Below are 25117 nucleotides of genomic sequence, written 5' to 3' on the forward strand. Positions count from 1 at the left end.
TGCAGCATGGGGGGGGCCTCATGTGGCCATGGCGCCACCTGGTGGACGACAAGGGCATGAGCAGGAGCGTGCAGAGCATGGCAGGGCCCCAGAGTAGGTGCTGGGATCACCGTCCCTGTTTTTCAGAGGAGGAAACTGAGGCACCACCTGCCCCGGTTATGCCACCTGCCCCCGGTCAGCCAGAGCAAAGACACAGAGCCGAGACTCAGAGGCACAGCCCACACCTGCAGACAGGCAGGCCCCAGCCCTCAGCCTCCAGTGCCCGGCGGCCTTTGCAGGGCGACACCTCCGGCTTGGTTTCCCCATCTATCAGATGGGGACCCCCCATGTTTCTAAAGGGCCATTTCTCACACCCACACTCAGCTGAGCCAGTGCCTCACCTGTGTGGTTTGAAAACTGGACAGAATTCACAGCGTCGATCTCAAACCCCAAAACCTGCAATACAGAGAGGACAAATGTAAGAGAGCGGGCCAGGCTCGCGATGACCCCAGCAGGTGCCTGACACCAGCCTGGGCGCCAGCGTGGAGGAGGAGAGCCCCGTGGCGCAGGGACCAGAAGGGTGTCCCCGAGTCAGGCTCGGCGTCCACACTTTTGGTGGTGTGCCTGCCTGGCAACGGACTGTGTTCACCGCTTTATGCAGCAAATGTGTTGGGGAGCCACCAGCCCAAAGGACCAAGACTCAGAGGCCACTCCCCACCTGCTGGGATGCAAGGCCCTTGTTATCACTTCTGGAAATCCCAGCGAACGGACTGGAAAGAAACCCAGGAGGCCTCCGTCTGTCTGAGCAGGAAACAGGGCTGTGAAGCCTGAAGTCCCCACCCTGTGAGGAGCGAAGGCCATGGTTCCTTCCCCACGAGCCGGGCTTACAGACCCTCCATTGTTCCGTCAGCTGCAGAGAAAGTAGGCACCCAGCCCAGAGCCAAAGGTCCCCTGAGAACAGTCACCGCCACAAACCCACTCATGGACAAGGGACGTGCGGACGTTTCCCAGAACTGCGGCAGCTCCATCCTCGTGCCACCTGAGCCAGCCTTGCTGCCCTTGGGCCGACCGGGGGTCCTCCGCCATCATGGCTCAGCCCCTCAGCGAGGCCAGGAGGAGCAGTTCTGGAGCGGGGGGGCGGGGGGAGTTGTTGCCAAGGGAACCACAGCACGACTATTGCAAGTTCACTTACAGCACACAAAACAGGTGACTGCATAAAAGCAGCTACCACTGTGGTAAAAGCCAAGCACAGAAACAGTGGGAGCACTTTGCTAATGAAACAGAAGGAAAGGTTATGTCTAAGTGGCCAGGAAAGCTACACAATCCCACGTTGACAGTTTGCTCGAGACATGGAGAGAGCTGGACTGATCTTTTTCTTTTCCTTTTTTTTTTTTTTTTAAGATTTTTATTGGGGAAGGGGAGCAGGACTTTATTGGGGAACAGTGTGTACTTCCGGCACTTTTTCCAAGTCAAGCTGTTGTCCTTTCAGTCTTAGTTGTGGAGGGCTGCTGGTTCGATTCCCACGTGGGCCAGCGAGCTGCACCCTCTGCAACTAGAATGAAGTCAATGAGCTGCACTCAGCTCCCAGGCGACCAGATGGCTCAGTTGGCTGGCGTGACCTTTCTTTGTGCAAATGTTTACAGTGCACAGAACTTAATGAGGACATGCTGATCTGACACACACACACACACACACACACACACACACACCCCACACAATATTTCTTCATGTTCTGCTCCCTTGCACCCTGCTCTAGACCCTAGGCCTGGCCTCCAGCCCACCCCAGAGGGCACCTGCCAGGCCGCCCAAGGGCCACCACACTCCAAGGAGCTACACACAAGCAGGGAAGCCCGGAGCCATGAGGGAAGTGCAAGGACAGTGCCCTGCCTGGGGTGAGAAGTTGAAGACACGTGTGGGCTCAACTCTAACGCAGGAGACGTGGCCGTGCCCGGACAGGGCAATGAGTGAGGGCACAGGCCCAGGAGCGGGAAGCCTGGGAAATCAACCCCAGGACTGTAGTTCAGCTGGCCCACTGACCTTTAGCCCTCTCCCTCCACCCCCCCAATGAGGACAAAGGACGTTTCTGTAACACTGATCCACAAGACAAAGAAAGGGAGCAGACAGCAGCAAACTGTGAAGTAGCCCAGACAGACACTTCACACGCAGTCAGATTAAAATCTCAGCTCCTATAAGGGGCAGAGAGAGCGAGAAGTGAGCTACCTCACCTGCACAACCTCCCGGAGACAGTGTGAGAGACAGAGAGTGTGTGTCTGAGAGAAAAGAGAGGGACAGGAGGACGAAACCAAGGGCAAGGCTGGCCCCAGTGGCCACCCTCCATAATCCCCAAGGGCTTCCAGCCCCGGGCCCTTCTGCTGTGGCCACCTGGTCTTCTGAGTACCAACAACTTCCCACACTCTCTTCCCTCTTCAACTGACAACATCAAACCACTTCCAAGTCTCACCTAATGTTCAAAACAGGCCAAACTGTGGTGCGGGCGATGGGAAGTGGCTGCCTCCAGGAAGGGGGGGCAGTGATGGGAAGTGGGAGCCTGCTCACTGCTCACAGTGTATTTCTTTGTGTGGGTGGCCGCTACGCAGACGTGTTTCACTCTGTGAGGTCACTGAGCTACACACTTAGGATGTGCATTCACAAGTCTTTCTAAACATTTTAAGCCAGTTATCATCAGGACTTCAAGTAATAAAAAAAATCAAGTCATATTAATCTAAAATTACAATGGGCATTCTGCAAACTTCCTTGCCTGGTTTCAGGGCCTCCTGGACACAGATAGCTCATAGTGTTTCAGATCCTTTAAAATTCTAATCAACTCTGAAGAAACAGATTTGAAGCAGCAAGAACACCGGTCCCAGATATCCTGCCAAAATATCTGTTCTGTCGCTTCTGGATGTGGGTACTTAATCCTTGAGAGCTGGAGAACTGCAAGTCGTTATGTTCTGCTTTGATGTGACAGAGAGCCCTAAGCCCCCGGCTGGTGTCTCATTTCAAATACCATGAGCCACGTGGGCTTGTTAATTTGAGGGCACCCATCAAAGCTGTGTGCAGGGCTGAGTGGGACCCAGCAGAAAGAGTGAAGAGAGCCCCGCCTCCGAGAGGGAGCCCCTGGCCCCAGAGAAAGGACCTCTTGTTCAAATTCAGACTTCAGCTCAAACCCACCCTTTGTGCTGGGCCCTGTGGCGTCACCCCCTGCTTTGCCAGTGGCTCTCCTGGGCATGGCCAGCAGGGAGAGACCAGGGGAGGGGCAGGGCTTTCTCCCAGCAGCTGTCTGTCCTGGCGGTGACAGGCCTTCCCCGGTGGTGGCAGCGGCAGCCACACTGGCTTTCTGTCATTCGCAGACGTAAGCCCCCTCACCTGCCCCTCCCAGCCCCTTTGCCCAGCTTTAAGTTCCAGGCACCCAGCCTCCTCTCTGGCCCAGTGTCAGCTGCTAGATGGCAGCAGGTGCGTCCCCCTCTATAGCGACTTTCTCTGCTGTCCTGACCCCTGGTTCAACAACTGTGACAATGATTGCTCTGGTTTCTGCTTCTGGACTGGCCCCTGCCTGATACACTGCGTGTCCCTGATACCCCCCAGGGACACACTGATTCTTGGGTGCAGTGCAGTGTCATACCCCCCACCCCACCCTCCCACACACACGCTGAGCGGCCTGGTTCTCCCGTGTTTGCCTCTGGCCCGGCATGCGGGGCAGATCCGAGTTCCTGTCCCTTGAGGCCTCCACAGAAGTCACATGACATGGGAACGACCAAGACGCCTCATGGCACCACCGCCCAACAGGACCACCCTGTCTGTATCAGGCCAATCGATGAGACAGCACTGCTGGTCCCTGTGTTCTCATGGGTGAGAATCACGTTGTTTTACAGTGAACGGGCTCAGAGGGCCTTGGGGTGCCTGTGGGGCGCAGCCCTGCACAAACCCATCCGAGTGTGGGTGGGACCTGTGATGTCATCATGCCCCGCGGCCAGCGGCAGGGTCCCCAGGTGAGTCTGATCTAAGCACAGTGCCCGTCAGAGGCAGGGACTTTTAGGCTGATGGTCAGAGGCAATGAGAACAATGTGAAAGGACTCATGCCTGTCATGGGCTGCGAGGATGGGGGCCACGTGATGACGACGCAACCGTGCACGTCAGTGTCACATACAGCATTGTTACAAGCCGCGTCGGAAGGCGTACGTGTGCACGAAGTCCATGCCTCACCATTCCTTAATCAGCTCACTGCACTGCACCCTCAGCTGGGCTCTGGGGCTTTCGCGTCTGCTGATCTACAGAAGGGACGCCACTCTCCCAGCTCAAGCTGGCGGTTCACAGGCAGCCAGGGAAGGACTTATGCCACAGCCTCCACACCCCCAGCCAGTCTGTCAACATTTACCAGCACACAGTAAACAGATGTAAACAGACTCATTGTAAGAAAAACTAGGAAGAACTGACTAGTTCAGCCTGGGTGGCATGGGAAGGAAGGCCTTGCAAGAGAAGGGGGCACCACTTCTGCCAACCCTCCTGCAGCTGCTCACCCTCCCCCAGCACTGCCCTCCTTCTGCCTGGTGCCTCCCCCAGTCAGGGGCCAGGTGCCCCTAGAATTTACGCCAGGGCCCCACCTCTGCTGCTCAAGAGCTCCCACTCCTTGCCTATGAGCCTCCACACCACCATTCCCCAGGCCCCTTCGCTGACCCCCAGATTTGCTAAACCCCAACCTTCGAGGGCCTCCCACTGCCTGTGAGAGGAAGCCAGACCCCGTGTCCCACCAGCAGGCCCAACGCCCCCCCACAGCCTTATCTCCATTCTGATTCCACGCTGCAGCTGCAGGGCCGCTGGCCACTTCCTGTATGCCACTTCCTGTATGCCACTTCCTGTATACCGAAAAGCTATAAAACCTCTGTGAGCGCCTCTCCTTCCCCGGAACTCATGGGGTTTTCAGGGCTTTGGGGCTCCCCCACCCATCATGAGCCCCAGAATGAGTCCACCATGCCATGTGCCTCTGAATGAAGGATGGCAGAGGCCAAAGCCCCAGCCTCAATTCCACTGGCAAATGCATCCCACTTCAGAGAAACTCGGGGCCACAGCAGAGAAGTCTGCCCCGACTGAGTGTGTCACCCCTCCACTCTGGCTGCTGAGAAAGCCTGGCTACACGATGACCACATCTGTACAACTCAGCTGAGACAGGGGTCTCAGACCTGAGGGGAGCCACTGACATTCACAGCCAGCCAAAATCGAGGCACTGCTGGCAAGGTCCCTGCATGGGACACTCTGCCTGTCAATATGAATCTACGCCTGGCACGCGGCAGGAGCACTTGATCTGCTGAAGAAGTGGAGACGATGTGGAGACAGTATGTACGAAGCACTGGTCCCTGCCCAGAGAGGAGGCAGCTCAGGTGGCCTCGTTCTGGGACCCACAACGAGCCCAGGCCAGTGAGCCATCCTGGAGCTGACTCCAGCCTCCGAGCCCTGCCAGCGAGCCAGGAAACACTGGCAATAGCTGAAAGACATGTGTACCAGGGGAGAGCGCTTCCCTCTGCAGTCACGGAGCCACAAGAGCAATGACAGCAGGACACAGGACAGCATCAGGGTGTCAGTCCACGCAGGTTCCCATCTTCGGCCCGGATACAGACCTCAGCCCACCTTTCCAGGCACAGCTCTCCCCAAGGACAGCCGCACGTGCTGGGGAGCTGAAGCAGCGCTGGCAGGTGACGCAGGCTCCCAGGGCCTCCCGCCCACCTCTGGGCTGCATCATCCACCCTCTGTTCTGACAGGTAGGCAGACAAGGTTCTCGGTGAGCCCTCATCACAGCAGGAGAGGGGACATGATGGAATGTTCCGGCCCTGCTTCACTGCCCACCCGCCCAGACCACCCTGGTTCCTCTAGGGGAAGAGATTTGTGTTGGGCAGCAAGAGGGCGCTCTGGTGCCAAGACCAGTCACTGTGGCTGGTTGTGCAAGACCCTTAGCACTTCCACAGGAAATCAGAATTCGGAAAGAGGACAGGAGAGTGTCATGTGAATGCTGTCACCCTCATCAATCTCACGCCAAGTGCCTGCCCTGTGTCCCACCACCACCTATTATCAGTCACCCCTACAATCAGCTCAACACACACCCACCTTCCCCTGATCTCCACGGGAACTGCTCCTGCAAATGGGCCTGCCCCCACCCAGAAGCAGCCTCCCCGACTTGCTTGCTGTAGGGCCCACATGAGCGCCCTGGCCCCAGCGTCCTCACAGCCCTGGACGCCATCACTTAGGACCAGCCCTGCATCCAGCACATGCACACCAGCGCAATGCACCCCTCCCCCAGCTTCTGGGCTCACTGTGCTCAGTGCCAGAAGGGCACCAGCCAGGTCTGTACAGGGTCTGCATGCTAAGTCAGGTTCGGCTGGGTGCTTGGCTGCAGTGCAAAGCCCTGAGAGGGGTCTCATCCCAATCTCCTTGTGGCCCCCGGGTAATATGGGGACCAGGGAGGCTGGGCTGCTCTGGGTGGCCCATGTCCCCACGCCTCCTTCCTTTCTCCTAGGGAAATTCCATTGATTCTGTTCCATAGTGTCCCTCTTCCAGACCACTCTGCGAGTAGAACTGGCTGATTCCAGTTCAAAGGCTCTGTGTGGGCATCGTGCACCAGAGGACCACCAAGCCCACGAGCCGCAAAGGTCGTCAGCTCTCATGTCACGGAAGCTCCTGCTGGCAGATGTGCCCTCCCCTTCCAGAGAGGGCAGCACTGCCCTGTGAGGGGTCACTTAAACACAAGGGCCCACACAGAGCACAGCAGCACTGCACGGCACAATCACACACACAGATGCACCCACACGTGCACAAATGAACACCCATGCCCACATGTACCCACATGTGCAGATACATGCTACACATTATGCACATGCCCACACATGCACCCACACGTGCAGATGCACACACATGCCCACATATGCAGGCACACATGCACCCACACGTGCAGATGCACACACATGCCCACATATGCAGGCACACATGCACCCACACGTGCAGATGCACACACATGCCCACATATGCAGGCACACATGCAGCCACACATGCAGATGCACACACATGCCCACACATGCAGGCACACATGCACCCACACGTGCAGATGCACACACATGCCCACACATGCAGGCACACATGCACCCACACGTGCAGATGCACACATGCCCACACATGCAGGCACACATGCACCCACACGTGCAGATGCACACACATGCCCACACATGCACCCACAGGTGCAGATGCACGTCCACACATGCACCCACACGTGCAGATGCACACACATGCCCACACAGGCACGGTGAGAAGGAGATGAGAAAATGGGACAAATTAAGGTCTTGCTTTTTCCCCCATGGCAGGCAAAGAGAAACAGAAATCAGTCCCAAACGAAGAGATTTAGAAATCAAGATTTAAGCAATTCTAGACTTTCTTGCAGAAACAGCAAAAACAACATCCACGTCCCAGGACTGCACCCAGCTGGATTCTGGAGGGAAACGAGGCCGATCACACCCAGCACAGCGGGAAGCAGCAGATCTGTGCGGCCTGCACAGCACGCAGGAACCTTCCGGAGACGCTCAGAACTGTTCCAAATGTGGTGCGTCACTCCAAGGGAATGGACAACTGCAGCGTGCGGTGGGAAGGAAACACGCTTTTCGCGGCAGCTCTTCTACAGTTTGCTAATGATGTGTCACCGTGGAAAACGTTAAGACAGAAACAAAGTCTTTTAAAGGGCAAGGTGACATTCTGCCAGTATCATCTGAATGCAGTTCTGCTGGAAAAGAGGCCCTTTCAACCCTAGGAATTCTAAGGACAAAATGCAAAGATCCTCAAAAGGACTATCAAGAGATCCTCTGAAGGTCACCTTGCCACCCAGGGGTTTCTTAAAGGTGAGAGGGTGGACGTAGCTCCGTGTGGCCCTGAAGCGACCCCTTGGGACCCAGTGGTGACTCCAGAACCTGGATGGAGCCACCCACAGGAATAACAGGCCCGGTCCCCACAGCTCTGCAGCGTCTGCTCTGCTCGAGCAGCGGGGCCCAGCCCTCCTGCGGGGCCCTGAACTCTGCCCCAGCTCCTACAGCCACGTCACTTGGCAGGTCCGGGGCTAGAATCTTGGTTTCCAGGCCATGCCCACCAGCCAGCCTCTTCCTGCACAGACAGGCCAGGGCTCAAAGGATGAGGCTGACGTCCACAGGTCCCGGCCTGAGCAGTCCCCCTGAATCTCTTCTGGGCCTCCTGTGGTCGTCTTCCTGTCTCGGCGACTCGGCATTTAAATGGGATTCAAGCTAAGGCTACCTACCTCCTCTGTCACTGGTCACATTAACATGTTTCCCATGGCCACTAACATGTACTTTGGACTTGAGCCCGGAAACAAATCCAAAAGCAGGGTCAAGATTCTGCCCCCTTCCCTTTTGTTAAAGGATTTTCTCTGCTCGGGAAGGTGGCTACCTGTCTGAGATGGTGAACGGTGTGCTTTGTGGACCTGGCAAAAAGCAGTTTGGGAGCCCCGGCCATGAAGCCCAGACTCACAAGTATGTGCCACGCTCACCACGGAGCTGCAGGAGCTCCCAGAACTGGCCCTCAGTGCGTGGGCACCTTGGGCCAAGCTCCATCCAGGGGGCACCCCAGTGGCCAGGCACCATCTGATTGTCACGAGGACTATTCTCACTGAGAAAGGAAAGGGTGTTTGGCTGCTCCAACTTGGCCAGTAACCGAGGAAACAGTGAATTCCTCACCCAGGCCTTCCGTGGGGCTGGCCACCTCTATTTCCAACAGTTCCGATTAAAAAGGTAAATGATTACCCAAGGCAATGCCCGGTCTTTCTACATCCTGACAAAAGTTAAACAAGAATTGCTTCTCGCTCCCGCTCCAGGACTCGTGGCTCCAGGTGCTCGACGCCCACCTCACCTGGACATTCTGACACAAAGCTTCATCCTTGAGGGCACATATCACGGAAACCGCTGGCGCATCGCTGCACTTGCCCTCGTCCTCGCTGTGGGCCGCCCCTCACTTCCTGACGTCAGACGCAGCTTCAGGGCTTCCTGGGGCTCTGCTCCCGGGCCCATCCTCACGGGGCCCAGGTGAAAACTCCTTTCTTAAATCTATAAGGTTCTTTTCGTTGACATCACTTTGCAGGGGACGCTTACAAAGGCTCAGAAGGCAGGGCCAGATCCCTGAGCTGGGACTCCAAGACCAGGGGACACCAGGTCCGTCCCCACAGGCGGCCTGTCCACCCCCCACCACACGCATTTTCATCTCTCTGAGTAGCATGAAGGCAAACCTGTGAATCCCAGCCAGAGCCCATCCTCTCCAGTCATTTCCAAGTTCTCTCCCCACACCCAGCCGTGTGCAGGAGCTGCCTTTGGAGTCAGTCTCCAGCTATAGGGCATCGGTCAAAATTCAGAATGTAGTGCTCCCCTCTGAGTGGCTCTGGGTGTAAGGGACGCCTCCCTCCTGTGGTCAGTGGGCCATTGCCACCCATCTGCCTTCTTGTTCCTGCTCCAGACATGGGGGTGGGGAGCAAAGTGCCTGCACAGGACCCTGGGGACCATCAGGCAGTACTGCCAGATTGTGCTACAGGAGGTCTGGGCCGAAGCAAGCCTGCACAGACTGGTCAAGGAAGCACTAGTAGACAAGTGGAGAAAGTGTCCAGTGACCTAAGAAATTTCTGGAAACTTCTTGTTCTGCGCTGAATCGTGTCCCCCAAATCCATATGTTCAAGCCCTGACCTCCAGCACCTCAGAATGGGACCTCATTGGAAGATAGGGCCTTTACAGAGGTTAAACAAGGTCATTGCGCAGGCCCTGATCCAACACAACTGGTGTCTGCATAAGAGGAAGCGATCAGGACACAGACACACAGAGACGACCACGTGAGGACACAGAGCAGACGCCGTCTGCACACCCAGGAGCAGCCTCAGCAGGAACAGCCCTGGGACACCTGGATCTCAGCCTCCGGTCTCCAGAGCTAGGAGGGAATAACCGTATTTGAGCCCCTTGTCTGGCGCCCGAGCTGACTAACAGTTGTTTGAGGCCCAGTTTTGAGGGAGCATGTTTTGAGGACCACCATCCCTGGCTTTCTCCCTGACCTCAGCTCTCTCCAACCCCCAAATTATATTATTTCTGTAATTAGAAGCAAGAGATAATTAAGGCAAAGGACTGAGGGATGGAAGTGCGGACTCAACCCTCATCCACGGCTGACAAAGGTCCCAGCCTCCGCGGGTGCCCCAGTCATGCCTGGGTGCCACCGTGCTCTGCCCTTCATTGGTCTTTCTGCCTAAGGAGACATGAGCAAAGCACCCCGGGCACTGCTGGCCGTCCTCAGTTGTGTCTGCCCCCATCTCCCCTGGTTCTCAAAGAAGCCGTGAAGAAGCAACGTCATGCCCGTTCCCCAGACAAGGTACCGGAACCAGAGGGCCCGTATGGAAGGTGCCCTCTTCATGGTCATCGCCTGAAAGCAGGGCCCCTGCTTTTTGGGCACCCGCCCTGCCATGCTCAAGGGGAGGAAGTGTTGGGCTGGATTAAATCAGAGACAGAGGGAGCACCCCATCCATGACAGGCAGGAAATGACACGACTCCCACCCCCAGCCTATGTGCCACAAGCCCCAGGACATTCACCTACAATAAGGATGCTGGCTCTGGGGAGACCCAGGTAAAAACCGCAGCTCTGTCCTTACGAGCCCCTTCCCTCAAGTAACTAGAAAAGGATGGTTTGGGTGTGGAAGTTGAGGGCACATGCCTGGGAGTTCAGAAATAAGGGACATCATTGCAGGACCCTGGTGGGCAGAGGAAGGGAACAGCTGCCCAGTGGAAAGAGAAAGAAGGGAGTGGCCACAGGTGGGTGGGGAGGGGGCATGGGGCAGAGGGCACAGCGTGGCCAGCACGGAGCTGCACATGTCTGCCAAGGGCTGTTCCCATGACTCCTTGGCCCAGGCTGGGCTGGGGCTGCTCCTGCCATTGGGGCAGCTGGCTGAGGCTGTTCTCAGAGCGCTTCTGGTCCCACCTTCCTAGGCGGCTCCTGCTTTGCTCCAAGGACCCTGCAGCTCCACACCCCTCAGCAGTGCCACCCAGGTGAGTCTACCTGCCAAGCCTCCTCTCCCCCCACAAGCTGGGGGTGAGCAGGCATGCTGGAGCAGTGGCCAGGAGTGGGAGCTGGAGGCAGCCGCAGGCATGCACCCTGACTACCCCCATGGGTCTGCCCTCTGCTGGCCACAACAGGAGGGCCAAGGACCAGACCTGGGTGCAGGTGCTGGCTCGCACATCGGGGGCAGGAGGTCATTTTGAACTTGAACCCTCCTATCTGTCCTCCCTCGAGTCTCTGCTCCACTGTTTCCTCCTCAGCTGTCGGCAGGGCAGCCGCAGGTCGGCCCTCAAATTCTACTGAGCAACAGCTCCAGCCCCACCTGTAGTACTTCCAGCCCCCCTGCACTCTGCAGGCCGTTTGCTGTGGCTGGTGGCCCTCTGGGTCCTGTGGTGCCCAGCATGCTCAGCAGGGGCCCTGGGACCTGCCATACGTGCTCCTTGCTGTAACACTGGGCCCACGCTGGGCAGTCCAGGAGGGCAACCATCTTGCCAGAACACCCAGTGCTCCTGTGGGGCCCAAGGCAAGGAAGGCCCAGGCCCCCTGGTGTTGCTTCTGGCCCAGGTGACACTGCACCACACCTAGGCCTCCTCCTGCCCCTCCAAGGGCCACCCAGCCAGAACCTTGGGGCAGTAACAGGAAGCAGTGGGTGCCCAGCCAACGAGTCCGGAGGAGGTGGGGGTGAGCCCCTCAGCCAGGAGTTGGGGGAGGAGGTGGGAGGGAAGGCCGCGGGGACGCCAGCATGGGAAGGCTGACATATTTAAAGAGCGTCTTCTAAAGCAAACGCTGCGCGGCCCTGCACTGGTCTCTGGGCTGTGCTTCGGGGCCAGCACCTGCAGATAGGCCTTCTCTGTCGCACCCCCTCCAGCGACCACCTCCCGGAAGGGTCGGCCGCAGTGGGGGGCCCACCCTCGCCGGCGGGGCCTCACTGACCGCGAGCTGCCTCCGCGTCTTCCCTCCCCGCTTCCTGACCCAAGACCTGAATGGGGCGCCCAGCAGGTGAGCACGGCAAACACCTGCCCTTCCAGTCTCCTCCTTCGCTCCGCGGCAGGGTCTCGGCTCGCTGGATTCCCCGGCCCCTGCACTGCATCTTCTCGCCCCCAGGGAGCCGGGACCGCCGGGGCCGAGCGGCAGGGGGCTGCGGGTGGGCACGGCTCGCTCGGGGGCTTCATCTCAATTCAGCGCCCCCGCCCAGCCCACCCGCAGGGGCCCGCCACGTGCTCCCGGCCCGCGTCGGGGACCCTGCGCGCCAGACCGCACCTGCGGCTGCCTCGGTAGCCCGGCCAAGGTCACGCGGGCCGGCGGTGGCCACCCAGCTGCGGGCCCGCACGGCCGGGCGCGGGGACGCCGCGGGTTATGCAAGCGTACCTGCAGCGGAAACGTGGCCGCCCGGTTGCCCACGTAGCCGCGGACGACGTGGCTCTGGATGGAGAGCACGCGGCACTCCTGCTCCATGCCGGCCTGGCGGGCGGCGCGGGGCCGGGCGCGGCAGCGTCTCCCCGCTCGCGGGCCTCAGGCTCCGCTCCGGCCCGGCTCCGCGCAGGCGCTCGGCTAGGACGCCAGACCTCAGTGCTGACGGGAACCTGCCGGTCCCGCGCTGCGCCGGGGCGGGGCGGGGCGGGGCATCACACAGGCCCCGCCCCCGCCCCTCCCCCCCCAGGACAGGGTGACTCGAAACCGCACCCCACACCCGCCGTTCCCTACCCTCTCCCCCTCGGTGACCCACGTCACTCTGCGCTCCTGGCACGTGGGCGGGAGCAGCCATCCCCCAAATACTGGGTTTGCCGGTGTAATGTTACCCAGGAAGGGCGCTGCAGCGTCGCTCATTCATTCCAGTCTTTCATTCATTCATTGATTAACTCGCGCCTCACGTCCGCGGACTCTGCGCCCAGTCTCTCCCGGCCACTAGCCCAGCCGCAGGACAGCCATGCAGGAAATGCGCAGGCTCGGCTCCGCGAGAGTGGACACTGGCCGGGTGACCGCAGAAACAGGCGAGGCTGGAGGTGACCGGACCACTCTCCCACGGCCCCCGGGCGCGCGCAGTGCTGGGTCCCCACTCCAGAGGTGTCAGGGCCGCCGTGCCCCCTGTAGAGAATCGGATCCACACCCGCCGCTCAGACAGCGGGGGCCCGGCGCGTAGATCCACCAGCCCTGTGCCCGCCCTGAGGACCAAGGACCCAGGCCCTCCCCTTCCGCCGCGGCGCGCTCGCCTATGGAACGCGGAGCTGACCGACGCGCACGGCGCTAGGGCCGGCGGGGACCTGGCGTCCCCCCAAGAGGCCTGGGGGTGGGGCGGACACCTCCGCAGTCCCATGAAACCCAGCCCTTCAACCCACCATGTGGGGGGCCCACGCGCCTCAGGGTGCCCCGGCTGGGTCACGTGGCCCGTGCCCACGCAAGCCACGCCGTCTCCACGTTCAGATATCTGCCTTCCACCGGTGGGGCCAGCCCCGCCATGACCCCTACCCTTCACGTCCCACTCCCACCCTCCGCCACCGCTGAGCGGCTCTCTGCGGCTTGCCCTGGCCACCCCCCACGCACGCCCCTGGTTCACACCTCCAGACGTGTGATTTGGGTCCCTTATGGTGACTCAAGACAGCATGTTGAAACATCTGCAGCCTGGTGAGGCGGCCGGTGCGGCCAGGAGGCCGGTGCCGCCACCGCCAGGAAGGAGCGCTGTGCCATCGCTGTCCAGGTTTTGAAGAGGACATATATGTAGCTAATAATCGTGAGTAAATAATAGCTAACATTTACTGAGCACTTACTGTGGGCGAGGCGCATTCCACACATTTAATCTTGTTAGAAAAACAAAACGTAACCATGTGACGATCTAATTGCATTTACCAAGCCATTTCTGAGCCTGGCCGCAGCGAGAAGGAGCCCCAAGGGGCTGTACAAAGTGGAACTGGCGGAAACTAAGACGTTAACACTGGGTTACTTCAGGCAAGGACACCTTCCCTAGGGCGAGGGCCCAGGTTTTATCAGGCAGATTACCTTCCTAGCATGCAGCAGTGATTTCCAGACTGATTGGTTTAAAATTCCACTCCTGGGAGAGGCTGAACTACAATTATGTTAGTTACTAACTTTTGTTTGGGTGACTGGCTTAGCATGAGTGACTCCATTTTGGATGTTGTTTCTTGTCTTTTTTTTAATAGTCTTTATAACTGTCTTATACAGTAGGGGTTAAGGTACCAGCTAGTGATGGCCCTGCTGGTGAGAGCCCCTGGCATTCACGGTGGCCGGCGGCACCAGCCACTGGCCTTACTGCCCTTTTCTCATGCCTACTCTGTGAAGTCAATGGCCCTTGGCTCTCGGGAGGACTGATGAATCCCTCTGTCTCTGCAGCTGATCTCACCTCCTCCTGACCTTGATCTGTTTCACCCAGGTCCCTTCCTCTCCCTGAACAAGCCTCACAAGCACACTGCCCCATCCTTAGTCCCCCCCACACACACACCACTGTGTTGGCCCAGGAATGGATTTACAAAGCACTCAGAAGGGGAAAGGGCCTCCCCACCTGTGGGCTCTGGAACCCTCTTCCTTGACAGAGGGCCCAGGTAGCTGGAGGTCAAAACCCTGACAATGGCATTTTGGTGAATTTACTTTTCCTTGGACTTTTGGATCTTGGTTCCTCATTCCCAATACCTGTGGTCCCCACGCTGGTCACAGGAGTCACCTGGGGAACCTGGTAAAGTAGCCCGGCTCAGTCCTTCCCATCTCACTGAGTCGGGCCCCTGTACTCTCAGCTCTCCCAGTGCTTCTAAGACTAAAGTTTAAGAGGCACTGTCTAGGCATCTGAGCTAATTTGGTATTTTTATGAGCACTGTCAACTGCCAATAATTACCAGTCCAAGAACGAACCTCCTTCCTTGATGGATCAGATAGTGAAGGCCTTTCAGAAACTGTCAGTTTGTTGGCCAGACAGGTGATGGGTCGGCTGCCTCAGCTCTGCATTGGAGTCGTGGGTTGGTGGGGCGAGTGCAGAGCCCGGTAGGACCCCTCCCCCTCATTCCCATATCCCCCAGGCTGTGGGACTAACTGTCCCTAACTGGGCAGATGCTCTGCAGGGGCAGCCCCCTGATTAGCAAGCATTGGAGGGGCGGTGTCTCTTAGTCAGTGCGCCCCAGATGCCCGAGCATCAAGAATACAGAAAAATAAGAAAATGTAGTTAGTTCACTGGGGTGAGCTCCGGAAGCACACTGCCCAGGTTGGAGTCCAGCTCCTTCGGTGGCCACGTCACCTTGCAGTGACAAGTCAGATGGAGAAATAGTAATAATATTGCCGTCAAAGGGATGCTGAGGGGACCCCGCAGACTGACCTCATAGAGACTGAGAACAGGGTCTGACTTGAGGGCTCAGTAGTTCCCTCTTCATTCTGGTGGGACAGAAGCTGTTGAAAATTCCCCTGTCACTCATGAGTGATGGGTGGACTCCAAGCCGCCATTTTTAAGCCATGAAGAACCTAGTTCGAAATCCTTCCATCTTTAGCAAGTGGCTCCATCCTCTTGGGAACAGTCTTTTGGACATTTCCCAGTTCCAGAATCTTTGTTAACTGGCAACAGCTGAGTCTGAAGCCTGGAATTATTATTATTAATTGTTATTATTATTGCTGCTGTTGTTATAGAATTGCCTTTTTTGCTTTCCTCTTGGGAATAGCCTTTTTTTTTTTTTTTTTTTTTTGAAACTTTAAAGCACTTTGGGCCAGTGTCTTCAGAAACACTAGAGAATCCTCTAGATTCTTTCCTGAGCTGTCTCAGTGCAGTTTGACTTTTTAATCCTCAAATATGTTTGTCTGGTTTTTGAGGCTCACCTTGCAGTCCTCGGGTCAGCAACCTGGCCCCGTGACTCTCCCTGATGTTTGTCTGATCTCACAGGTGCCACGTGAAACAGCTCCACGTGAAACAGCAGCTATTGTGTATCTGCAGAGTTACACAATACATGGTAAGTGCTCAAGAAGTATTACTGACTATAAAATATAAGTTTCAGCTTAAGCCCAAGAGGGGCCATCACTGCTCACAGTCCCCCACCCAAAGAAATAACCTTGAACCTCAGCCTCTATTCCTAACCAGCGTTTATTGGGAGTATTTCCTCTCTCTCCTTAGTGATTGATACTTTAATTAAGAAAGGATTCAAAATCTGGGCCAACAGCTGAGAATTTTAGACCCTCAAGGGGCCTGGTGGGACAAGTTACTGAACAAGAAAGAAAAGAGGGCAAGGGAGGGAATTCTCTCTTTTGCCGTGAATTCCTCATTCATGGGAGCATCTGGATTTTCCTCTTGACTAACCACAAGCAAAGTTTGTTGACCCAGGTGGTTTGGGATTAACTTCCTGCTGCTTTTCTTACTGCACATTGTACCCCCAGAGCTCCTTCAATACCAAGCACTGTTTCTCTAGTTGTGGGAGAAACTGGAGTTATAGAAAACTTGGAAAGGTTAGGTACAGCTTTCTGGTCTTTCTGTGCACATCTGTCTGATTTTACACAATACATGGTAAGTGCTCAAGAAATATACTGAATATAAAATATGCAACTTGTATATTGTATCATGTATATAGATATCGTGTATATACTTGGATTGTATTATATTGTGTATATACGAGGTCAGACAATTAAGTTTGTGAACTCATCCTAGAAAAAGTGCTACATACCTCATTGCTGAATATCACTATGGTCACCTTCGAAGTACTCCCCTTGGGAAGCTATGCACCGATGCCAGCGCCTAGTCCACCCTTCAAAGCAATTTTGGGGACAGCCAGATGGCTCAGTTGGTTAGAATGCAAGCTCTCAACAACAAGGTTGCCAGTTTGATTCCTGCATGGGATGGTGGACTGTACTCCCTGCAACCAAGATTGAAAACGGTGACTGGACTTGGAGCAGAGCTGCGCCCTTCACAACTAGATTGAAGGACAACGACTTGGAGCTGATGGGCCCTAGAGAAATGAACTGTTCCCAAATATTCCCCAATAAAATTTTTTTTTAAAAAAAAGCAATTTTGGAAGTTTTTTTCTGGAATGGCCACCAGAGCTGTTGTCACATTACCCTTTTTTTGATGACTCCTGAATGTCATTAAAATGCCTTCCTTTCAATATTGCCTTTCTCTTCAGGTAAAGAAAGAAGTCACTGGGGGCCAGATCAGGTGATCAGGGAGGCTGTTCCAATACAGTTATTTGTTTACTGGCTAAAAACTCCCTCACAGTCAGTGCCGTGTGAGCTGGTGCATTGTCGTGATGCAAGAGCCATGAATTGTTGGCGAAAAGTTCAGGTCGTCTAACTTTTTCATGCAGCCTTTTCAGCACTTCCAAATAGTAAACTTGGTTAGCTGTTTGTCCAGTTGGTACAAATTCATAATGAATAATGAATACTCCCTCTGATATCAAAAAAGGTTAGCAACATCTTTGGAACAAGTTCGCGAACTTAATTGTCAGACCTCATACACGATATTATATTTTTATACCTTCCGCATGTCCTCTAATGTTTCTCTGTGGTATTTCATGGCTGTATTCTTTCCATCACATTGAGTTACAAGAATATCTCAAACTATTCCCCTATTGTTGTGTAGTTACATTGTTTCTAGCTTTCACTGTTACAAATATTTCACTGGACTTACTTGTAAGACAATCTTTGTGTGCATTTTTTGTTTCTTTCTTAGTATAAATAATGAAGTGGAATGATAGGAAAAAGAATAGTTTACATATTTAGATTCTTAACATATATTCCAAATTATACTGCAGGAAAAGTGTATAGTTGACAGTCCTGTCAGCAGCTGATGAAAATTTTAGCACAGCCTCAGTCAGGACTAGGTATCTATATTTTTAAAGAATTCTTGAAAACTGGCAAACAAAAAACACACGAGACATTTTCAGATATGACCTTGTGGAACTTCTCCCTAGGGTTCTAAGGAAGTTACATATGCAAATAAAAGAGATTCATCTAACTATAGAAGCTGGATTTTTAGAGGTAGACCGTCTTCTGTTTGCTCCTGAAGTCACGCCAATCAGGCCAGTCCTTCTCAGCCCAGGGCTGACCTGGACCTCATCAAGCAGCATCAGGGGCCAGGAGAGCCCCTGACTCACACCCTCAGCACCCGCGCGCCTCATAACAGACTGCGCAAGCCCAAGGTGTGCCCTCAGCTCACCAGCACCTCATCTGGAAGACAGGGTAATAACAACATCCCTCTCCCCACGTTCTTGTAGGAATCACGCATTTACACACGGGGCACACACAACAAATGCTGGCGATTAATAAAACCGGCTTTTCCCACCAGACTGTAACTCCATTAGCGGGGGACCAGAGCTGTCCTGCACCCCAACATCAACACTGTCACTTAATAAATGTTGGAGGGAGGGAGGGAGGGAGGGATGAATGGGTGGGTGGATGGATAACTCAATCAACCGGTGAAAAAAAGGCAATTTCTCTAAAAATTACACATAAAACTACCATATGATGCAGCAATTCTACTTTTGTGTGTGGACCAAAAAGAATTAGAAGCAGGGACTCAAACAAATATTTGTATACCTATGTTCCATTATAGCATTACCATAATGGCCAAACGGTGGGAACAACCCAAATATTCATCAAGGCATGAATGGATAAGGAAAATGTGGTGAATACATGCAATGGAATGTTACTGAGCCTTAGAAAGGAAGGAGGTTCTGACATCCTACCACATGGATGAACCTTGAGGACATCATGCTCAGTGACATGAGGCAGTCACAGAAGGGCAAGTACTGCGTGGTTCCACTTACATGAGGTGCTTAGATTAATGGAAATCATAGAGACAGGAAGCAGAATGATGGTTACCAGGGGCTAGAGATGGTGGGTGGGAATAGGGAATTATTGTTTAGTGGGGACAGTTTCAGTTTTACAAGACGAAACGTAGTGACAGTGGGGATGGTTTCACATGATGAATGTGAACCGTAGGAAGGAGGGATACTCGGTGGACACAGGGGATGTTTAGGGCAGTGACACGCTTCTGGGTGATACTGACGCATGTCAACCATTTGTCAAACTCCACAGAACATACACCACCAAGAGTGAGCCCTGTGTACACTATGGACTTTAGATAGTAATAATGTTATAATTCTGGTTCATCACTTGTAACAAATGTGCTACACTGACTCCAGACGTTAACAGTAGGGAAGCTGCAGGGAGGAGGGTGTATGGGAACTCTTATCTGTCAGCTTTTCTATACACTTAAAATGTTTCTAAAAAATAAGATCTATACATTTAAAAGAATACAAATTTATAAAGAAAAATCACGTTTAATTCGATGATCCATTGGTAACATTTTGATGCAAATCTAGAATTTTTATTTTATTAATTTTTTTAAAGAGTTAGAGACTCAGGGCTGGCTCAGTGGCTCAGGTGGTTGGAGCACCATGCTCCTAAGGCCGAGGTTGCCGGTTCGATTCCCACATGGGCCAGTGAGTTGCACCCTCTACAGCTAAGATTGTGAACAATGGCTCTTCCTGGAGCTGGGCTGCGGTGAGCAGCCGGAGGTTGGCATGAGCTGCCTGCCATGTCCTGCCGTGAGCTGCTGTAAGCAGCCAACCAACAACCGGTGACCGATTGCCTCAGCAGGGGGGAGCGCAGGGCTCATAACACCAGCACGGGCCAGGGAGCTGTGTCCTACACAACTAGACTGAGAAACAACGGCTTGAACCAGAGTGGGGAGGGGAGTGGAAGAAGGGGGGGGAAAAGAGTAAGAGAATCAGGTTGCTTGTGCTATTTCACAACCTGCCATTTTCATTAACATATGATGGCGCACCTCTACTTACGTCCATCAAGCTGATTCTACACTGTCGTTTTTCATGACGGTAATTCACTCCGGTATATGGATAGTTTTTTCTTCAGCAAACCCCAGTCTCAGTTCACGGAAGTTTCTTCAGTAGAGTCTCATGTAAACCGCCACTGGCTCAGGTGGACGGGGTGGCGGGGGAGCTGTGGCTGCGGCTCCAGGTCCCTAGAGAAGGGAGTCGACTGGTTCCTCCACCCAGCTCCTCTCACTCTGTGCTTGTAGCAGGAGTGCTGGCAAGCCCAGCTGCTTCTAATGTTTGCAGACATTTTTTGATTGAGAGAGGGGAGGCAAAGAAGGGGGGCTTTGCCCAATGCCTTAAAAAAACTGTCATGTCAACAAAAAGACACAGTGTAGATTTAAGAAAGGAGTTTTCACCTGGGCCCCGTGAGGACGGGCCCGGGAGCAGAGCCCCAGGAAGCCCTGAAGCTGCGTCTGACGTCAGGAAGTGAGGGGCAGCCCACGGCGAGGACGAGGGCAAGTGCAGCGATGCGCCAGCGGTTTCCGTGATATGTGCCCTCAAGGATGAAGCTTTGTGTCAGAATGTCCAGGTGAGGTGGGCGTCGAGCACCTGGAGCCACGAGTCCTGGAGCGGGAGCGAGAAGCAATTCTTGTTTAACTTTTGTCAGGATGTAGAAAGACCGGGCATTGCCTTGGGTAATCATTTACCTTTTTAATCGGAACTGTTGGAAATAGAGGTGGCCAGCCCCACGGAAGGCCTGGGTGAGGAATTCACTGTTTCCTCGCTTACTGGCCAAGTTGGAGCAGCCAAACACCCTTTCCTTTCTCAGTCACATAAACACACCTGAATTGCACCTGAGCTCATACTCTATTCTTTGTAGCGTTTTTATTAGCAAATTTCAACACATGATCACATGTCCGTCATTTAAGATAGAGCTGCTGGGTTCAACGGTGTTAAAAACAAACAGCACTGCCAGCATTGTTGTGGGGAAGAAAAGCGATGTCTTTTCACTAATAGAAAGTCAGTTATTGGGGGAAAATATGAGTGTCGGTGCCCCTGCCACTTCAGTCATTAAGGTCGGTGACATTTGCCAGGACGCTGCAAGCTGTGGTGGCAACAAATGGTGCCCACCAGAAGGTGCCCATAAAATGGGATTGAAATCCAGGAGCTGCCAGTGGGGTACATTTTCAACTTTATTCTTAAAACACGAGGTGGAGAAATAATTATAGGATTTGAAGATTGATGGGCCAGAGCCTTAGTCACCAGGCAGTGACTAATGCCAGGAAGAATTGCAGCCACATTTAGACAGGAATTCAGAAAGGCAGCGAGTTCCCGGAACACAAGGCATGACAGAGCCTCCCCTAAACCCACAGGCGCCTGGCACTCAGTTCATTCGCTGTTGCTGGCTCTGTTCAGGGACCCAGAGTGACCTGCCTCCTAAGAGGGAAACGCACCACCATCACCCACAGAGAAGGGGGTCTGCTGCCTTCCCTGGGGCAGTTCTGGGATAAACGGCCCAAAGCCTGAGGCCCCACCCTCCAGGGCCCCAGGCCAACCCAGTCCTCAGGGTCCCTGGAAACACCTCTCTTCTGGTGGATGTTCCCAGAGGAAGGTCAGAGGGTGGCGCTGTGGTGTGATAAACCGCAAGAGGCTGGCCCTTGAAGCAGGTCCCCACTGGATGCCCTCACCTGTCACTTCCCTGAGCCAGCGGGAGCCCGTCGTGCTGTCCCTCAGCCAGTCCCATTCCTAAGTGGAGTGGGGACAAGCCCTGCCTGCTGCTCAGCTTCCAGCCTTTCTCAGAAGGGAGGAAAAGGTGGCCTGGGAGATGGCACTGACCAGAGAGAGGCGGTCACTCCCTGGGAGTCACTTGTTTCCTTCCCGTTTCTCCAGACCTCCCTGGGCAACCAGAAAACTGCCTGCACCCCCCTTCCCCCAACCTGCTGAACTCAGGCCTCTGGCCTGTCCTTTGCCTGCTGCTGGGCCACCAACCTCAGCTCGGTCTGCCCAAAGCTCTTCCTTCAGAGGTCCTTGAGTGTCCCCAGGACAAAGCCCAAACCCTCCACGTCATCTGCATGGTCCTCCCTGACCTGGCCCCACCTCTGCATCCTTGGCTGTAAGGTGCCCTCACCTGTCCTCGGAGCACTGGGCTGGGGCTGGTCCGTGACACGTGCTGTCAGTGAAGGTCACCAGGTGTTGCAGACTGTCCACGAAAAAAGGCTGCAAAATAGCTCATTAATAATTTTTGACATTGATTACATGTGGAAATGGTAATATTTTGGGTAAATGAAATGTATTATTAAAATTGGTTTCACCTGTTTCTTTGTCTTTTTCCCCCCCTTCTTCCACCTCCCCCCACTCCAGTTCAAGCGGTAGTTTCTCAGTCTAGTTGTGTAGGACACAGCTCCCTGGCCCGTGCTGGTATTGTGAGCCTTGCGCTCCCCTGGCTGGGTCACCGGCTGGAGTTCTCACGGCAGCCCAGCTCCAGGGAGAGCTGTCCTTCACAATCTTAGCCGAGAGGGCGAAGCTCACTGGCCCATGTGGGAATCAAACCGGCGACCTCGGCGTTAGGAGCACAGCGCTCCAACTACCTGAGCCACCGGGCCGGCCCCTTCTTTGTCCTTTTAATGTGGATACTGAACAATTAATTGCGAGTGACAGCTGCGTGGCTGGGGTAGCATTTCTGCAGGGCAGTGCTGGTTACTCCCCTTCCATCTCATGGTGCCTCTCATAGGAGACGCCTCACAGGGGACGTGGAGCAGCCGGTCGGCTTTCACACCCTGGTGCCTGGCACTCTCTGGGCAAAGGTACCCAAGGAGAGAGCACCTTTCTCCAGAGTGGGCGTGGGGGTGTCAGCAGCGGGGTGGGGTGGGGGGAAGGATGGGGCTCTCCTGATCCCACTGCGGGTTACACGTGGCTGGGTGGCTGGCAGAGAGGGTAGCTGGGCATTCTCCCGCCTTTCTGAACCCCTGGCAGGTCACTACAGAATGTGCAGACCAGTGTCAGACCTGGTTCCCGCAGGGTTTGCAGGCTCGGAAAACAGACCAAAGCCATCATTGGCCTGCATTCGTGTTGTTTTTAAACAAAACTTTGACTTGGCTTATGTTTCATTTATAGAAAAGTGATATCATTGGGGCGTTGGTAAAATAACAGAGTTTATTCCGGGGTTCTGTCCACTCGCTGGACTAGAGCCACACGTCTGCCTTCTGACCCCTGACCAAGAGGAAAGGTTATGACCCCTGCTAGCCCATCCCCAGGGTGATCACAGCCTACCCGTGGGCCATAGGGTCAAAGTTAGACACACTCTTCAAAAATGCAATGTCATGAGAAAAAATAAGGGAGGTTCTACGATAAGAGAAACTTTAGCCACGATAAAGAAATGCACTGTGTTCCTTGGTTATTTCCTGGTTAAGAAAAATGTGTTTGGGGACAACTGGGGCAGATCTGACCGTGAACTTGTGGGAGGAGGGTTGGATTTGGCGTGGCTACAGGGCTGTGCTTGGAGAGGAGGACGTCACTCATTGGCAATGCAGGCTGGTGTCTGGGGACAAACTGTCACGTTGTCTGTACTTTACTGAGGGTTCAGTCAGAACGCACACACACTGGAGCACGGCAAAGGTTAACACCACTTCATTCGACACTACGGTCTGTGGGTGTGTGTGCTCTGCTTTTATGTTCGTTCAAAGTGAAAGGCGAGGCTGCGGGGCCTGGCGGGCTCCTCCCGCCTGGACCTCCAGGGCACCCAGCCAAGGGAAACCCCTTTGGTTTGGTGGTTGCAGCTGCAGTCAATTCAATGCAGCAAAATTTACTGAGGGCCAATTTGTGTGGAGGGTGGTGCAAAGGCTCTGGCCTTTGGGCCAGTGTGTCCCCACTTGCTGTGCCCATTTAGTGGCTCTGGGCGGCCTGTTGCTGGCCACGGCCCACTGCCAGAGCACATCCATCTCTGCAGACTCGGGAGTGGGATCAGTGCCCGGCTTGGACACACGTGAGCGGAGGTCTGGGCAAGGCCCCGGCTTCTCCAAGCCTCATTTCCTTGTCTGTGGGCAGGACTCATCAGATTTTCCTTCTGGGAAACTGGGGGGGGCATCTGTCAATCAGTCTGGCAGAAGCTCCTGCAGCTCCCAGGGCCAGGGAGACAGGCTGTCTGCTCTGAGTTGCCGAGTCCCCTTGTCCAAGATCTAAAAGGTGCGTAGACACGGCACCTACAGCAGCCCCTCCCCAGCCCCCCCGTAGCTATGGAAGCATGAAGGAAAACGTTCCTCTGTGGCTGCTGGGTCTACGTGGCATGGCCCTTCCACGCCAGGGAGATGGGAGAAGATGGAGACTGGCACTCGGCTGCTCAGCCCATGGGAGCAGTTCTAGAAAGCAGAGCTGTGGGCCCCTGGGTGCAGCCCGGCCCCACCGCCAGACGCCCGCTGTTCCTACTGAGCCTCTGTATTGAATAAGTGCTTCTGTGTGTGGTGAGCCCTCGATCAATCTCCAGACTTTGAAAGGCTATCTTTGCTAATTTGACCAGCACATCAGATGTCTCTCATGGGCAGAGCATTCCAAGCTCCTTGCACTGCCACCTTGAATCCCCACTTCTCGTTGCTCTTCAAATTCCCTGAACATGTACTGGCCTCAGAGCCCTTGCACGCGAGGTTCCTTCTGCTTGTGATACCTTCTCCAGATGCCCTCATGATTCACTTTCCAACCTTTTTTGGTCTCTGTTCAAATGCTGCCTTCTTTTAAACAAACAGCCCTTGCCAGCAGAGTCAGGTAAATTATGGGGGAAATAAAAAAAATAAAAATTAAAATATTGATTGTTCAATTTAATATTCTTTCCATCGCTTAATAAAACTGGCAACAGCTTCCAGCGGTCTTTATACTTCTTTGTGCTTTAAGTTCAGCAGAAACTTAAAAGGGAACCACATCTGTGAAGTCTGACAGCAATCTGTACAGAACTGTCCCAGGGCGTGTGTGTGGGGGGGGGCAGCTGTCACTCACAGGTCAGCACCAGAGCCCAGTGCAGCTGCCTTTTCCCTGGGTTACGTCCCCATCTGGCGTTCCTGTCCCACCATTTGTCGTCTCCACGGCCTTTGTCTGTTGACAGCTGTGTGTGCAGCGTGTCGTACAGGAGGGTGTTTGGTACAGCAAGCACTTGCTGAGTGAGTGTGTAGACGAAACACAGTCAGTGACGAGGGAGAAAGAGCCATTTGGCAACATGTCTTCTCGGGAGGTGGCACCTGTCACATGCAAGGCTGTTCTCTGCCGAGCACCACATGAGAGTGTGGGAAGCGGGGAAGACGGCTGAGTGCCATGGGGGCTGGAAAGAGCTGGAGGCTGCGCATC

General features: G+C 54.7%; 1 protein-coding gene and 3 long non-coding RNA genes across 5 annotated transcripts in view; 1 reads left to right on the forward strand and 3 right to left on the reverse strand.

The window, feature by feature from the left end:
* Positions 1-12650, reverse strand: part of PDXK (pyridoxal kinase) — a 30848-nt gene extending 18198 nt beyond the window's left edge. The window contains exons 1-2 of the mRNA XM_074324534.1: positions 12409-12650; positions 381-435 (exon numbers count right to left, since the gene is read on the reverse strand). Of these exons, the coding sequence (XP_074180635.1) occupies positions 381-435; positions 12409-12495 (142 nt within the window). The 5' untranslated portion in view covers positions 12496-12650. The remainder of the gene's footprint in view (positions 1-380; positions 436-12408) is intronic.
* LOC141569970 (uncharacterized) lies at positions 7359-12402 on the reverse strand. Its single transcript, XR_012493719.1, has 2 exons — positions 11363-12402; positions 7359-9927 (listed from the first exon to the last, which is right to left on the reverse strand). It is a non-coding gene; the product is annotated as an uncharacterized LOC141569970 (long non-coding RNA).
* Positions 12651-12839: 189 nt separating the features above from the next.
* LOC109454766 (uncharacterized) lies at positions 12840-17648 on the forward strand. Of its 2 annotated transcripts, none has more exons than XR_012493718.1 (3): positions 12840-13768; positions 15910-15976; positions 16666-17648. It is a non-coding gene; the product is annotated as an uncharacterized LOC109454766 (long non-coding RNA). The 2 variants fall into 2 exon arrangements; XR_002138522.2 differs by having other exon boundaries at positions 15910-16524; positions 16666-17647.
* On the reverse strand, positions 15881-22114 carry LOC141569971 (uncharacterized). The gene is made up of 3 exons (XR_012493720.1): positions 21918-22114; positions 19811-20413; positions 15881-15954 (listed from the first exon to the last, which is right to left on the reverse strand). It is a non-coding gene; the product is annotated as an uncharacterized LOC141569971 (long non-coding RNA).
* Between the last annotated feature and the right edge of the window lie 3003 nt (positions 22115-25117).

This window comes from Rhinolophus sinicus, linkage group LG01 (assembly GCF_036562045.2).
Source record: "Rhinolophus sinicus isolate RSC01 linkage group LG01, ASM3656204v1, whole genome shotgun sequence".
Taxonomy (NCBI): Eukaryota; Metazoa; Chordata; class Mammalia; order Chiroptera; family Rhinolophidae; genus Rhinolophus; species Rhinolophus sinicus.